The sequence below is a fragment of the Cyanistes caeruleus genome, unplaced genomic scaffold (assembly GCF_971803275.1).
Source record: "Cyanistes caeruleus unplaced genomic scaffold, bCyaCae1.hap1.1 HAP1_SCAFFOLD_76, whole genome shotgun sequence".
Lineage (NCBI taxonomy): Eukaryota > Metazoa > Chordata > Aves > Passeriformes > Paridae > Cyanistes > Cyanistes caeruleus.
In genome coordinates this window covers 1,441,888-1,458,619 of record NW_028255888.1, presented here as the reverse complement: position 1 = coordinate 1,458,619, position 16,732 = coordinate 1,441,888, and the positions used below count along the sequence as shown (strand labels likewise).

The 16,732-nt window shown below is 50.4% G+C and overlaps 1 protein-coding gene across 1 annotated transcript in view; it reads left to right on the top strand.

Moving 5' to 3' along the window:
* The window catches only part of LOC147646921 (serine/threonine-protein kinase MARK2-like), a 46,418-nt gene that overhangs the window by 1,255 nt on the left and 28,431 nt on the right, over positions 1-16,732 (top strand). The window contains exons 4-9 of the mRNA XM_086872725.1: positions 185-1,153; positions 1,241-2,242; positions 2,866-2,943; positions 3,986-4,151; positions 4,681-4,969; positions 8,989-9,121. Of these exons, the coding sequence (XP_086728851.1) occupies positions 2,185-2,242; positions 2,866-2,943; positions 3,986-4,151; positions 4,681-4,969; positions 8,989-9,121 (724 nt within the window). The 5' untranslated portion in view covers positions 185-1,153; positions 1,241-2,184. The remainder of the gene's footprint in view (positions 1-184; positions 1,154-1,240; positions 2,243-2,865; positions 2,944-3,985; positions 4,152-4,680; positions 4,970-8,988; positions 9,122-16,732) is intronic.

The following is a 16,732-nucleotide window of genomic DNA, read 5'->3' as shown; positions in this document are numbered from 1 at the left end:
CCAGTCTTGGGGTAGATGTGGAATGGCAGCTCTTTGGAGGAGGGAGGGCCCTGTCCTGGCTCCGAAGTTTTGATGGCTTCCTGAACCTTATTCATGACTTGGACAAGTATTGCCTTTTGAAGATGCCACCTTCCTGTTGGGGAACAGCCCCACCTGATCCAGCTGTGGCTCTTCTTTTCTCCAGAGATGAACCCAAAGGCTGTGCTGAAGGCAGCGTTTCCCGGAGGAAGCAGTGGCTCATGGGCAGCCTCTGCTGCAGGAAGGGAGGCCATGCCAGGCACAGTCCCAGGAGGTAATTGCTGTGCCCCTGGGCCTGAGCCCTGCTGAGGCTTGAGCTGCCATCTCTGTTGCTTGGCTGTGTGAGCACAGTGCAGAGGAATTATCCTGAGCAGGCTCAGGGCACTCGGCTACTGAGCAGTTCTGCTGAGGTCCCTCCATGGGAGACACATCCCAAAACCTGGCAGCGGCTTCAAGGAATGCCCATGGTGGGGAAAGGGCTGAGGGGAGGGTAAAGCTCCAGTGTGCCCTGAGAGGGCCTGGCTCTGTCCCCTTGGGCTGGGGGAGCTGTCCCAGCTGAAGGACGGAGGGCAGGAGAGAGGGCAGGACGGAGGTAGGGATGTCTGTGGCACTGAATGCTGCAGTTTGGCCCAGGGCTTAATGGTTTCCTCTGTGGCAGGGAGAGCCCCTGGGCCCTGGGCTGGTGCCGCTACCCCACCAGGGATATTGCACAGGGCCTGCAAAGAAGGTGGAGAGTGTCCAGAGCCAGTCCAGAGCTCCCCAGGCCCCTCTGCAGCTTTGGCCATGTCCACTGACATCTGGCTCCCTTGGCCATCCCCCGACCCCCTTGCAGTGCCCAGTTTCCTAAGGCAGAAGGGGGTCCCAGCACACCATGGAATGGTTCTGATCTGTGCTCCTTTCTAGACAAGGGTGATAGGAAGGCTCCTCCAGCAGCTTGGCTGCATGAAGATTTTAAGCCTCTGGAGCCCCATGCAGGTATGTTCTCACTGTCCCAACAAGAAATAATCATTGACAACCTGTCACAAACCAGGTGACAGAAGCTTCTGTGGCTGTTGAGTTACAGGTGTGTCTGCATCAAAGACATTTCAAGCTCCTTTTCTGGTTGCTGCACGCAAGCCCAGCTCCCATCACAGGGGTGAGTGGTTTGTCCCTGCTGATCCCCCAGGCTGAGCCCTGGTTCTATGGGATCCATTCATCTGAAATGGAAATACTTTCTGTTAAGGTTCTCCGAGAGGGAGGAACAAACCTACAGAGGATAGTAAGTCGCTGGAGACATCCAAACACATGGATAAGATGTTGAGTGAACTGGAGAGTCCATGTCCCTCAGCCTTCTCCTGTGACTCAGCAGCTGGGGGCTTTCTCTTCACATCTGGACATGCTATGGCTGGCACAGCAGGAAGGGATCCATGTCAGCCTCGCTGTCCCACTGCTGCTTTCATGGCCAACAGGGCTGTTTCCCAGCCTGGCCTGGCTGCAGCTTCTCCCCAGTCCCTGCAGGAAGGCATTTGGCATCAGCTGACAGGGAGCCCAAACTGCAGCACAGGCCATGCACAGCCAGAGATCCCTTGCAATTTCCCGGTCTTGGGCTAGATCAGGTGTAGGGGCTGTTTGGAGGAGGGAGGGCCCTGGCCAGCCCAAATAACCTGGCCTTTCTCCTGATCCTTAACCATGACTTTAACAAATATTGCCACTTGAACATGCCACCTCCTCAATGGGGAATGGTTCTATCTGATCCAGCTGTGGCTCTTACTTCCTCCAGAGATGAACCCAAAGGCTGTGCTGAAGGTGCCATTTCCCGGAGGAAGCAGTGGCTCATGGGCAGCCTCTGCTGCAGGAAGGGAGGCCATGCCAGGCACAGTCCCAGGAGGTAATTGCTGTGCCTCTGGGCCTGAGCCCTGCTGAGGCTTGAGCTGTAAATCTCTGCTCCTTGGCAGTGCCTGCCTTTCAGGGATTTTGCACAGAGCATGGAAAAGGTGTTGAGAATGTACAGAGCCAGTCCAGAGCTTTCCTCAGGCCCCTCTGCAGCTTTGGCCATGTCCATTGACATCTGGCTCCCATGGCCTTACGTGACCTCCTTGCAGTGCCCAGTTCCCTAAGGCAGAAGGGGATCCCAGCACACCATGGAATGGTTCTGATCTGTGCTCCCTTCTAGATTGGGATGGTGACATGGAGCATCTGGAAGTGCTGGTAAATGGCGGTTTGAAGACCTTGCCAGATGCTGGAGGCAAGTTCTCAATGTCCCTTTCCGCACAGAACAATCCGTGTCAAGGTGGCAAAAGCTCACTCATGTGCCATTTCCCTCAAGAATCTGAAGGTTGACGGATTCTGGAAACCTTGCCCTGCTCCCTTCTGGAGCCCTGAGTGATCCCACAGCATTGATGTCAGTGGGAGGAAGGAGCATTTAGCTGTCGATCCTCTTCCTGTGTGTAATGCCAGTGTCTCCTTCCGTGTGCTCTGTGCAGCCACAGAGAAGAGCAGAGAGGGAAGGGCTGGGCTCAGGGCTGTGCCCTGGGGCTCTGCCTTGTGTGGCTCCTTTCTGGCCCCAGGGAACCTGAGATGCTCCTGCTCCAGCTGCCAAGCCCTGGCCCTGCTTGAGGCTCAGTTCAGAGCTGCTGGCAGCTCCAGGGAGTCCTTTCTCCCCTGACTGCCGTGCAAGGGGCTCCTTCCATCCCACTGTGGGCCCACTGCAGGCACGTGGTCCCCCTGTCCTTGCTCCTGAGTGGAAGGCAGAGAGGAGGGAGTGTCTTGGAGGGCAGCAGTCACCTGGGTGCACTCACTGCCACTCCAGCCTGAAGAAGAATCTTCAGCAGTGTCACGGGAGTTGTTCTGTCCTGACTTTCTTTGCAGATGAACCTGATGATGAAGATGATCTGGATTCCCTGTCCGTATCAGTTACTGAGCCTGATGATGAGGAAGATTCTGAGGGTAGGTCAAGGCCTTTCCCCCTGGGAGAGCCGCCAGCTCAGAGCCCAAGGGTCGGCCAGGGTGGCATTGCTGCAGGTGCCAGGACAGAGCCGTGCACGTGTGTGCCCTTGTCCTACGTGATCCTCTCACTGCTCCTGTGGCTCAGTGCTGCCTGTGCAGATCAGCAGACATGACTGAAGCTTCTGTGGCTGTTGAGTTACAGGTTTGTCTGCAGCAAGGACTTTCCCAGCTCCTGAGCTAAATTCTGCAAGCAAGCCCAGCTCCCATCACTGGGGTGTGTGGTGCATCCCTGCTGATCCCACAGGCTGAGCACTGATTCTGTGGGATCCATTCCTGGGAAATGCAAATACTTTATATAATGGTCCCCTGAGAAAGAAGAACAAACCTATAGGAGATAGTAATGTAGCAATGGGGGAACTCAAATACCTGGACATAATCCTGAATGATCTGGAGGGATGCCATGGTGGGTTCATGTCCCTCAGCCTTCTCCTGTGACTCAGCAGCCAGGGGCTTTCTCTGCACATCTGGACACGCCGTGTGCCCGGCACAGCAGGAAGGAATCCATGGTAGCCTCACTGCCCCACTGCTGCTTTCATGGCCTGCAGGGCTGTTTCCCAGCCTGGCCTGGCTGCAGCTTCTCCCCAGTCCCTGCAGGAAGGCATTTGGCATCAGCTGACAGGGAGCCCAAACTGCACCATGGGCCACGCACACCTTGAGATCCCCTGAAAATTTCCAGTCTCAGGCTAGTTCAGGTTTAGGGTCTGTTTGGAAGAGGGGTGGCCCTGGAGCATTTCCAAAACCGTGGGCATTTTCCTGATCCTTATCCATGTCTTTGACAAGAATTGCCTGGAGAAGACCAGCACAGCACAGAGAAATCGGGTCATTCGAGCTCAGGGGGTTGAGCAGTCTTGTGCCAAGGGGCGGCAAGGTGCCTGCAGGCCCCAGCTCTGGGGGAAACAGAGAACGTCCTGGCTGTATCCAGCGTGCTGCCAGCTCAGCAGTGGAGCAAAGCACAGGCTCACGCTGCCCATTGCTCCCACAGATGCAGCTGGCACCACAGCACATGCTCAGAAGATCTGGGAAAGCATGAGAAGAGTTTTCTACCAGGGAACAGATGGTTTGATTAAGTTAATGGCCATTGTGGCTGGCGGAGCAGTTTTCCTGATGATGTGCTGTGCCGGAATCTGGTATTGCCGGAAGGGAAAACGGTGAGTGTTTTGCAATCTCGGCCTCAAACAGCTTCTTGAAAGGCTGCTCATGGTCAGGAAACATTCCCAGTGAGGCTGCTGTGCACTTGTGGGTAATCAGTGGTTGCCCAAATAACTCTGCTGAGAGTTATGTTGCTGCCCAGGCCTTTCATTGGCCTCTTAATTGCTGGGCCATGTCCTGGGGAGCCCGCTGGGGCTGCAGCCAGTGCTGGCTCCCACTGAGGCTGCCTGGCCAAGAGCAGCCCCAGGAGCAGCAGGCAGAGGCAAAGCAAGGTGGGCAGGAGAAAGAGCGGGGACGAGATTGCCCCTGAAAGGCAGAGGTGCTCTGGGGCCCACTCCTGGCCAGGGACCCTGCCCAGAGCCATCCCCTGCTCGCTGGGGCCTTGAGGGGCAGCTGTCCAGCTGGGCCAAGCTGTGCCAGCAGCTCCAGCCCTGCTGGGGAGCCTTGGCCGCTCTGGGCCCTGCTGTGCAGGAGGGTCCCTGAGTGCCAGCGGTAGCTGGGGGCCTCAGCCACCTCCCCTCTCCACAGGAGCACCTCTGCAGCTTCAGAAGAGCAGCCAAAGATTTTAGTCTCTGAGAAGCTGACCTGTTATCCTCGCTCTTCACATCTCTCCCCATCTGCTGTGCTGCGGCTGCAACCCCGTCTTCAGGGCATCCCAAGACGCACACCTCCCAAGCGAGACCCTCTGCCCCTGAGTCCCCTGGCCCTGTTCCCTGGCCAGGACAGAAACTGGGCAGCCCCTGTCCACCAGAGCAAGGGTTGGCCCATGTTTTTTGTTCAAATAAAGAGATGGAGCTCTCACCCCAGTGTCTGGCTGGTACCACCAGCAAAGCCCACACGGCACCAGCCTTGGCTGAGCTCCATGTCCAGGAGCAGCCGGGGGTGCCCACGGTGTGGGCAGGCAGGAGCCAGGCAGGGGCTGCCGTGACCAGCGGTGGGGCCCTGAGGGGCTGGGGGAACCCGTGCTGAGCGTCCCTGGGCTGTGAGGGCACATTTCCTTCAGTGGCATCACTTGGGCCTGCACCTCATGAGGCACACTGGGCAAATTTGGGCTCTCTCCTGAGGTGTGCAGGGATTCCCCAGGAGGAGTGCAGTGGGGTTAAACTGAGAGGGGTTTTTACTCTTCTCAGCACAGCAAAGGGGACAGTCTTGGCCGAGGTTTTGCAGAGCTGGGAGGAAGCCTCTTGTGAGCCCTTGGGCCCGGCCTGTGGGCACAGCGGGCAGGTGGAGCCCATCCCTTGAGGCCAGTCCGGGCTGCTCGGGCCAGGCTGGGCCGGGTGAGCCGGGCCATTCTCTGGGGCACAGGAGGCACCCAGGGCTATAACTGGGGCCGTGGCTTTTCAGCTTGAAGGGAGGCTGGCTCTGTTGGTTCAGAGGGCACAGCTTAGATCCCAGTTCCCTTTGTAAACCTACTGGGGAAGTGTTGAGGGCAGAGAGTTCCAACCCTTCTCACTGGGAAGCTGGGCTGATGCTGTGGGGTTTTTTAATTTTTTGCCCTCTAAATTTGTGTCCTGGCAGAGGATTAAGTTTGCTTGCTCTCAGTAAGCCCCTTTTCTTCTTGGTGCTGTTGTAAATGAAATTAAAATCAGACAACTAGATCTATTGAATTAGCAGCAATTAAATAACAAGGGAAAAAATTATACAACTTAGTGAATTGAATACAAGGATGCAATATAATAAAATAATACTATTTAGTGGATTGAATAGATATTTGGTATAAAAGGAAAACAATTCAGTAAAAGAGTACAATGTAGTGAATATCTTCATATATATATATATATATATATATATGTGAATATAATTTGCTAGTAATTGAGTATGATTAAAGCATGAGCAAAACTGTCTGGGGTATGGGCAGGGCTTCTCACCCTGCCTCACGTACCAAAACAAAGCAATTCAAACTAAACTTATATACTGTATGCTTATACATATTCATTCATGTTTCCCCTAAGTCTCCTCCTGTTTTTGATTCTTTAATTTTACATCACTATTCTTCATGGCGCAAGCCTCACTTGTTGCTAGGGGGTCTTCAGTCTCCTTTCGATGGTATTTTGGATGAAGGCTTACACTCATCCTCATTGTCCTCTGGATAACCTTACAGGTTTTGCATGGGTACTAAGTGTTATGTAAATAAGCATTGTGTTCCACTAATTAGTCTTACACTTCATAATCTTCAGGCCTATGCCTAAAGTTGTTCCAACTTTATCCATCTCAAGGTTGATTTCTTCTTGGGACACCACTTACCTCAAAACTACATCCTGTACCTTAATTTCAACACGTAACATCTGCAAAGGGGTACATCTGCCTTGTATCACCAATTCCCTTGATTGCTTCTAATAATAACTTTCCAAATAGTTACAATTTAGTTAGCACAAATCATTTCCATTTATTACGCTCCCCAAATTCCACTCCCAACATCTCCCCCGCTTCCAGCTCAGGATGGTGCCCCAATGAGACCCCTCCCCAAATCCCACCCCCAAGACACCTCCCCATCGCTGGAAAATCCCCCAAATCTCACTCCAAAATTGGGAATCCTCCCTGAGACCCCTCCCCAAATTCAGGCCTCCCCAAAATGCCCCTCCTCACTGGGATTAGGACTTCTCCCCATCAATGGAAAATTCCCCCAAAAGACAAAAAATCCTCCCCAAATCCCCTTCCCAAAATCAGAACTCCACCAGGACCCCTGAATTTCCCCCCAAAACCACCAAATTTTCCCTCCCAAATCCCCAATTTTTTTCCCCAAATCCCAAATCCTCTCCCTAAAAACCCCAAAGTTCTCCCCAAAGCCCCAAACTTCCTCCCCAAACACCCAAATGTTAGAAAAAAATCCTTAAATTCTTGCCCTAAAACCCCAAAATTCCCCCGAGGACCTTCAGAGTTTCACCCCAAAACCCCAAATTTCCCCCTGAACCCCCAAATTTCTCCAATTCCACCCCAAATCCTGGGAGAACTCCCCAAAAACCAGCAAGCCTTCCCAAAACCTCCACCAAAATTGCAACTCTCTCCCCAAAAATCACCAAAAATCTGAGAACATAAATTTTTTCATACCTTGGGTGGGGGGAGAAACACCAGAAATCTCAGGATTTTTCCCGTTTTTTTGGGGAGGGGGGTCTCCCTGTTTCCTGTCCCCCCAGGTGACCCCACCCCAAAATTCCTGCCCCTTGGCCCCCCAAATTAAGTGTAAATAAATAAAAAGATGAAAAAAGGGAAAAAAAAAAAGGGGGGGGGGGAAATAAAAAAAAAAAAAGCCAGAAAAAAATTAAAAAAAATATTTTCTCACCTCAGTTTGGGGGGAGGGGGATGGAGGAAATATTGGGGGAGGGGGTGAACCTCCAGAAAAAAAAAATTGAGGGACCCCCCGTGTCCTGGGTTGATTATGATGTTAAATTGTATCCCCATTCGTCCACCTAACCCAGACACAGATTTTGTATTCTAAAAATTCCATCTAAGAGTAAAAGTGAGTGGAAAAGAAGCACCAAGTCTGTTATCAGACTGTACTTGCTCCCCCCGCATCGGGAGTTTTGACTACAGCACAGACAGACACAAGACACAGATCGCCTTGGCTTTCCAACTAGCCGGAGCAGAGAGGTCTTCCTGGACTGTTTTCTTTCCCTTTTTCTGAAACGAATCAAACCTGCTCTGGACTGGGGACTCGGGGGAGCACCGGGAGCTTGCACCCGTGGACTACCGGGAGCCCAGCTTGGGCAGCGGCATTTTCCAGCACCAGAGGGACTGATAACAGAGCGAACACCCCCAGGAAAGAGACCCTCTGAAGTTCGTCATCTCTTCTGAATGGCGAGAGGTTTTGTAATTTGATATCATTCATTCTTGTGCTGGGTAGTGCTGTGCCTGTGAAATAAACAGGATTTTTCCACTTCTCTCAGAGAAATCTCTTCCGAACCGGTTGAGGGGTGGGAGAAAAGGGCCACCTGGGTTTGCTTCCCGGGGGGAGGCCCATTGGAGGTTTTCTCCCAAATTTGCCCTAAACCAGGACAGCGGCCCTCGGCAGTTGGCGGCCTTTGGGGTGGAGCCCAGTGGCACGCGAGCGGCCTTTGGTGGCTGCTGTCGGCCGGCGGCTGGGTAGACCTGCTGTCGGCCGGCGGCTGGGTAGACCTGCTGTCGGCCGGCGGGCCGCCGTGGGACGCGTCGAGCGGCTCTCCCCTATCGGCCTGAGCGCCTCGCCGCCTTCGCGTCTCCCTGAGAGGGAAGGAGGGAACCCTCAGAAGCCGGCGGCGCTCCCTCCCGCGTCTGGGCCCGAGCAGATGGCGGCCCTGCTCCCGCCTCGGTTTCTGCCCGGCTGGCTCGGTCAGCGGGGCTGCCGTCCGCCTGCAGGTTTCGGTGGGGCCGGCCGGGGGCGAGCGGGAAGGAAGCCGCCGTCGGAGCGAAAGCCTCCGAGAGAGCGCCGGCGAGAAAGCTTCCTCGGAAAGGGAGGAGACCGAGCCTCAAGCCGCCGGCGGCCCCGTCGGCCCGCTCCTCAGCCCCCGCAGGCGTTGTCGCGGTGCCGAGCGGCCGGCCGCTTGAGGAGCCGCCTGGGCCGTGGGCGGGGAGGGGCCGACGGCGGCGGCCCGAACCCAAGCCGCAGGGGGGCGGGGAAAGCCCGGAAGGCGGTGCCAAGGCAGGGTGACGTCAGAGGGCGGGGCCGCCCGGCGAGCCCCCGGAGGCGGGCCCGGGGCCAAAGACCTGCGCGGAGCGCCGAAGAGCCGGCCTGTGCAAGCGGCCGCCCGCTCGCCGCCTCTGCCGGGGATTCGAGTCGAGTCACGCCGGGGGCCGGCGGCTTCCAGCCGCGTCCCACCGCCCGCTTCCGCCTGCTTCCTTTTCCCCGCTGTCCGCCCCGAGGTGCCGCTTGCTGGCTGGTGCCGTGTCTGCTCCCCGCGGGGTGGGGACGCCCCGTTGCCGGCCTGTGCAAGCGGCCGCCCGCTCGCCGCCTCTGCCGGCGACTCGAGTCGAGTCACTATGACTCTTAACAGAGGTAAGTTTGCATTCCTAACTGGGCTTAGCCGCTGAAATCAGACCTCCTCGTGGTCCCGCTGGATACCCGCAAGGGTAACTAGCTGATTTCTGCCCCAGTGTGAGTGAGGTTGTGTTTTTCACTGCCTCCCTGCCTTTGGACTCGCCACCCAAAGTGCAGTTTCACGATTTTGCGTCGAAAAGTTATCGGCAGAAGCTCCTTAAAAGCTCCCTGCCTGAAACCGAGCCCGCGGTCAAGTTGGGCAAAGCTGACAGCGCTTGAGGGGGTGCTGTTAGTCAATATTCCCTCAACTGGACTTAGTTTTACTTTGAAACGGCACCACGGTAAAGGCTTTAAAGCTACTCCGTGTGTCCACGGCGACTCAAACTAATTTTAAAGACTGGCATATAAAATCGCCACAAAACCCAAATTTTAAACCCTCAGAATTGGAAAGGGAGGTTTGGAAAAGTTTAAAACTGGAGTTCTACAACTCGATGCATTGTGCCGAAGAATGTAATGCCCATTGTGTGGGGCGGGAGGGGCTGGAGGAATACCCTGATGTGTACTGTGATGATACAATGACTTGCTTATCTCTAGATGATAACGGGATTGATAAGAGCCAGGAAAAGACTGCCACACCCCCACCCACCCAGGAAGAAGCAGCAGTTTTATCAGAGCCAGAGGAAACCACTATTCAACCACCAAACAATGGGGAATCAGAAGACTGCCCTGTCATATCAGTTCCAGATGAGAATCCACCCTGGCCGTGCTGCGGTATTAAAACGAATAAAATGCCTGGATTAATTGAACATTTACTCAGAGCACATGGAATTAGAGAATGCAAATTTAAATGCACCAAATGTGATTTGGAAAATACAAATTTTCACAGCATTGCCTGCCACTATCCAAAATGCAAAGGTAAAATAAAAAAACCATCCCCAGGAAAATGGCCCTGCAATGTATGCCAGATGAGTTTTCAAACTAAAATTGGACTGGGACCACATAAAAGAATTGCACATCCAGCAGTCAGAAACCAGGAGAGGCTAGAAGCCATGAGACCAAAAGAAACATCAGCAAGAGGAGCCCACAAGAAATGCTGGAGTGAAGAGGAGGAAAATCTGCTAATCCAACTAATAAAACAATATGAGGGTAATAAAAACATTAATAAACTGATTGCTGAACACATCCCATCCAAAACTGCAAAACAAATCAGTGACAAGAGATGCTGTCTGATGTTAAAACAACAAGACACAATTGGATTACAAACTAACAGAAAAACAGAAGAGCAGCCACAGGAAAAAATTCAAAAGCCATCAAAGCGTAAAGAAACCACAATAAAGCAGTTGAAAAAACACTAGGAAGATAATATCCCATCAAAGATCAGTGATGGCACCTTCATTTTGTATCAGGAAGCCTTCCAAGAAATTCTCAAAAAGAAAAATAAGAATCCCACCCACACCATTAGTGAAATAGACAAAGAGTGCATGAAGGTATTTAAAGAGATGCACAGCTGGGAAAAGAACACGGCCTCGTCCATGGGGCTGTGCCTGGCTGTGCTGCTGGAGCTCCACTGAGACGTGATCTGGGAGGCTCTTTCTGCTGTGGCCACCTGATCCAGCAGGCATTCTCCATTTATTTCAAGACTGTTCTTTTATCATTTTTCTGTAGTGTATAAATAAAAGATGTGTTCTAATAAACAGACTGCAAGACTGTTCTTTTGCTGCCCAGGGTCTGCAGGGCATAGGGGAAGAGGGGGAAAAGGGTCTTTGTGCTCAGCAAGCTGCCCAGGTGTGCAGTGGTGCAGGGAAAATGGCCAGAAGCCCCTTGGCCTTTGGTGGTTCTGCTGAAGGCACAAGCCCTGTCCCAGCCTGACAGCACCATCTGTGTCCTCCTGCCCATGTGGTGCTGGCTGGATTGCTGAGGGCTCCCAGGTGCGTCTTGATCCAGCTCCATGAGCAGCCCCCCGGCTTGATTTGCCTTGTTCCTGACAGCCGGCTGCTCTGGAGCTTTCCCGGAGCTCCAGATTGGAGCAGGTTTATCTGAGGGGGGTGAGAATGGCAGGATGTGCCAGGACCAGAGCCCTCGGGTTTCCAAGGAAGAAACCATCAATCCCCTTTTCCAGGAGATCCCAACCCTCTGAATCACACCTGGGATAGAGAATAGCAGAATCGCTGGAGTGCTTAAGACCGGAATGCTGGGAAAAAACCTGATCTTTAATGAACCCCATTTCCTGATGGGAAATAATCCAGGATTTCAGTTCCTGGAACTGGAAAAAGAAGGAAATGTTTATTTGGGAGGTGCCATAGGTGCTCCTGGACAGGGGATTTCCCTAATCCATCCTTCCCTGATTGAGGAATGGAAGTTTGTGGGATGAGCCAGGATTAACAGACCCCTCCCTCAGGTGTGTGATCCAGGACTTTTTCTGCTTTTTCCCAGCCCAGGTGAGCCATGTGCAGCATTCCAGAGGGATTGGTTCAAACCAGGAAGGATTTTATTCCCCATGGGACTAAACCTGGGCTCCAAAACACTCCCAGAATGGCAAAATCCTGATTTTAGCAGCTTTTTCCAGCTCCACATTGGAGGAACTCATGGATCTGCTGGATGATGGGTTCTCATCCCAAATAATCTGCCTGTTTGTCGAGGAACACTCTGGTGATGGTGCTGATACAAGTTGTGCTGATTCAGTCTTCTGAGAGTTTTGGGGATTTTTTTGGGGGCGGGATTTCAGGTGTCTGAGACAGCGGGGAGTGAGGCAGGAGAGAATCCAGATCCAGAAAAATACTGGATAGTGCAGGGAATGGGGAAATCGCAGTAGAAACAAGCACAAAGGAACTGGGAAAAAAAGCATTTTTAAGAAGGGAAAAAAAGGATAACATTCCAACCAAATGCACTGGATGTGTATGGATGCTGAAAGCAGGCAGGGAGCACAGAGCCTGTGTGAAACTAAGTCACACAGGCTTCTCTCTCTGGCCTGGGAAAGCATAAGAAGGAATCCCAACAGTTCTTGGTAAAGGACACCAATTTGCAGGTGTTAGTCAAGGGCTGGTGTTCCACTTAAGCAATGAAGGTGATGTGTACCTTTAATGAGCAATGGGAGTTTTACCTCTCAGACCTTCTCAAACATGTGTATAAAAGTAGATTAAGAATAATAAACTTTGCTCTCTTGGACAATGCAGCCAAGGGAGTCAGTGTCATACTCCTCGCCGTTCCTAATACAGTGCGAGAGAAAAGAATAACTTGGAGGTGGAATAGGAGAAATTCCAACACAACAGGTTACCAAGGCTTGGGAGGGCCCAAATTTTTCATTTTATTTGGGAATTTCTTTTGTGTTTATCAATGTTATTGAATTTTGGTTTTTTCCAGGAAAATCCCGGTTTCTTTCTGATGGGACTTGCAGTTGCCTCCTGTTCTTGTAGTTCTGATTTTGCCCATCCTCATTCCCAAAATTTTTTAGAAATTTCTGTAAAATGATGAAAATGATGATGGACTGTGGCCTTTTTTCTTTCTCCTTACTTGTGATGCTATTGCAGTGAAAAGAAGAAGAAAAAACACTGATAAGAAATGGTAAAAAAAAAGATAAAAAGATCAGCATTTTACCATGTATCAGTGCTTGGCTATTTGTTTTAAAGCTTTGTTTGGCAAATGTTCTTTTTGCTATAAAATAGAATTATATGAAGCCCTGAGTAGTTTAAAAAAGGAGAGAAAAAAAGTAAATTATAATTTAAAATTTGGCTTCTTTTTCAAAGGAGCAATTTTTTTTAGACTACAAAAGTGTCATGGTTTTAAAGCAGTAACTAAAAAATTACTAGAAAATTTACTTATTTCTTGCTATGAGATGTGGATTAGAACAAGAGCAAAACAGGCTTAAAACTTAAAAGGAATAAAGTAAATTCATTAACAAAACTACAAGATTAAGAACACCAGAATAAACCTCCAGAAAAACCTTTTTATCCCCCACTACTTAACCATTCCCTCGTTCAAATGACAACATAGAGACAAAAAAGTTTGGAACTCAGGTGTTTAAAACAGTCCCAATCCCTGATAGAGTCTTTTCATCAGGCTTTGTAGAGAAACAGAAGTCTTCTTCTGCTAATCTATGGAGTTTCTCACAAGAAAACTATTTTTGTTATAGCTTTCTATTTCTCTGATGTCCAGAAATCTGTCATCATATTTTCTCCTCCCATTTCACATCACTCTGAGGTGTGTTATGGGCCATGAGTCTAGGGATGTCATTTTTAAGGATGAGTTATTCAAAGGCAAAAGTTCTCTTCATTTGTCTTTGTGAGCTTCCCTGGAAAAAAGAAATTTTCTCTTTGCCTCTCAAGTCTTCAAATCTTCAACTATTACTTCTCCCCACTCTGTTCCAGCACTTCACTGTATCACAATTCCTCCACCTTTTGCTCAAAATCTACACTTTGAACACTCCATTCCTCCCTATATACTCTGTCATGAATTAAAGGAGTTTTTTCAGGACACTATTGTCCATCTCCATAACTTTAACAGAAAAATATTTCAGCTTAATTAAAGCATCTCCTTATTCTCTACCTCTTCTGAAGCTTAACTCTTTTCTGTCTCTGTATAAAGTCTCTTTACATGTTGATTACTATATTTTTCTTTTTCTGGAAAAAAAGGATTAATCTGAAAGTCTCATCTGGGTGATGAAAGACTTAAAATCTTGCCCAGGCTTTGTAGATGGTTCTGTGATCTCTGCCGGAGCAGCAGCTGGAGTTGTCTGCGATGGAAGATTGTTCATGGCTGCTCTGGAGAGTGTGGTCACTGTCTCAGCCCGCCGCAGGTCAAGAGCTTCTTTTCTTTCCTTACTTGGCAGTCTCTGGTGAATTCAGTCACAGCAAAAACTGCAGCCAAGCCAGGGACCGGCCTGGCTCGGCCAGAGCCCGGGGCAAGCCCCGCAGGCCCCATCTCCCGGCCGGGAGCCGCGGCAGGCCCAGCCCAGCCCCTGCCCGGGCCGCATGGGCTGGGCCGGGGACGGGAAGCCAGCTAAAGCTCAGTTACCTTTCACAGACAGGAAACAAAGAGACCAAGAAATTCCCAGGCTTGGGTCTTAAGGTGGTGTCTCACTTTTCAATGGTTAAGAACTGCTGTCAATTCTTAGAAATGACCAGCTGTTGGCTAGGAGACAAACTCCCATCAGGCTCCAGCGGTGTGAACTTCCTTAGGTGTTTCTCTTTGTTTTCTTAAATGCCAATCCATCACAGTTTGATAGACCATGCTGGATTAAATAGCATTTGTTGTTGGCCAGTTTTCCTGATTACATAGGGTCCAGTTTCAGAAATTTTTGGAGTCAGTCTAATTGGTGGCTGTGTGGTAGGTATTACAACAGGAACATTAAGCTCTCCCCAATATTTGGTATTGTTTTTGCCACACACAACTTTGGAGGACAATTGTACAGCTGTTAAATTCAGCCAACAATCTTGATTCCAAGTTTCACAAGATTTAACCTGGCCACGAGATCCGGCGACTTGACTGTGTACAGGCTCAGTGTGGGATCCAGTACTCAGTCATGAATTAAAGGAGTCTTTTTAAGCTACTATTGTCCATCTCCATAGCTTTAACAGAAAGGTATTTCAGCTTGTAAAGCATCTCCTTATTCTCTCTTCCCCATTTAAAACTTAACTCTTTTCCTCACTGGTTTTAGTGGTTTTATGATGTCTTCTTCATGTTGATTGTCTCTCTCTTTTTCTGTCTTTCTGGTAAAAAGGAGTAATCTGTACGTTTTATTCAGGTAGTAAAAGAATTAAAAGCTTTAGAAAAGCTGCAGGAGTTCATGGTGTCAGGTTTCAGTCCAACAGCAGAAACTGAAAACTAAACCAGGTTGGCCGGCTCTGCTTTCTTTTCCTCCGCGCCCCCACCTTCATCCTCCGAGGCCTTGTCTGGCCTGGAGGGCGGGGGGGGAGAGGAGGAGGCCAAGACAGAGCCTTGTTACCTTTTCAGAAGCCAGAAACAAAAGAGGACAAGAGTGCTCTGACTTTACATCTTAAGGAGGTGTTCACAGGGTGACTCTACGTTTTAATGGTCAAAACTGCTGCTAATTGTTAGAAATGACTGATAACTGGTCTGGAGGAAAGACTGCCATCAGTCACCAGCACCTTCAACTTCCTTAGCTCTCAAAACTACCATAAAGGTAAAACCACCCATGACACTGTGACACAACCGCTGTGAATGTCCCAGTTTCCACCTCTCTGTGACACCACAGCAGGCACAGCCCCAGTGTTCTCCTCTCTGTGACACCACAGCAGGGACAGCCCCAGTGTTCTCCTCTCTGTGACACCACAGCAGGCACAGCCCCAGTGTTCCACTCTCTGTTACGCCTGTCGTGGTTTTAAAGCATTAGTTAGAAAATCACTGTAAAACTTACTCATTTCTTGCTGTGAGATGTGGATGATGAGAAGGGCAAAAGAAGCTTAAAACCTAAAGGAATGAGTAAGTTTATTAACCAAACTACAAGGTTAAGAAAGCAGAATAAAACTTCCAGAAACCCTTTTTCCCCACCACGCTGCCATTCCTGTCTTTAATTGACAACATAGAGGAAAAAAAACAAACCCTGGTGGTTAAAACAGTCCAAACTTTGCTATAGTCTTTTCAGCAGTCTTTGTCGAGAAAAAGAAGTTCTTTTTTGTCAGTCTATGGAGTTTTTCATAAGAAAACCATTTTCTCGTGGCTTCCTATTGCTCTGATGCCAGTGGCCCAGGAAACTCTGCCATCAGTCCTTTCCTCCCATTTCACACCACTCTGAGCTGTGTTCTTGGGCCATGATTCAAGGGGTGTCCTTTGAAGGATGAGATCTTCCAAGGCAAAAGTTCTCTTCATTTGTCTCTGTGACCATCTCTGGAAACAGAAATTTTTGCTTTGTCTCTTAAGAGCCACAAATCTTCAACAACTCTCACTTCTCCTTTTCTCTTCCAGCATCTCCTAGGATTACAACCACTTCACCCTTGACTCAGCTTTATCAATGAATTACTTTTGCTCAGATCTACACTTTGAAATACTCCATTCCCCCCAAAATACTCTTTCAGGAATGAAAGGAGTTTTTTCAGGACATTAATGTCCCTCTCCATACAAACAAAAGAACAAAAGAAAACTTCAGCTTATTCAGGCATCTCCTTATTGTCTTTCCATCTGAGGGTTAATTCCTTCCCTTGCTGCCTTTGATCCTTGATGCTGTCTCTTTCCATGGCGATCCCTCTCTCTTCCCCTCTCTCTGGAAAAAGGATTAATCTGCTAGTCTCATCTGCCTAGTGAAAGGGTTAAACTCTTGCCCAGGCCTTGATCTCTGCCGAGGCAGCGTCTGGAGCCGTTTGCCAGGGAAGATTTTTGGTAGCTGCTCTGGAGGAGTGTGGCCACTGTCTCAGCACGCCGCAGCTCAAGAGCTTTCCCTCCCCTTCCTCGGCAGTCTCTGCTGAAAGCCAGCAGCGTCAGAAACTGCAGCCGAGCCAGGAAGTGGCCTGACCCGGCAGCCCCGCTGCACAAGGCGCAGCGAGCCCTGCAAGGGCTTCAGCCCCTCTGGGAAGGGGCTCCTGTCACTTCACAGTCGCCATCCAGCACCAGGAACCGCAGAACTCCAGCCAGCCCCGCTCCCCGCCGCGGCCTTGTCTGACGTGGAGCGGCGGAGGC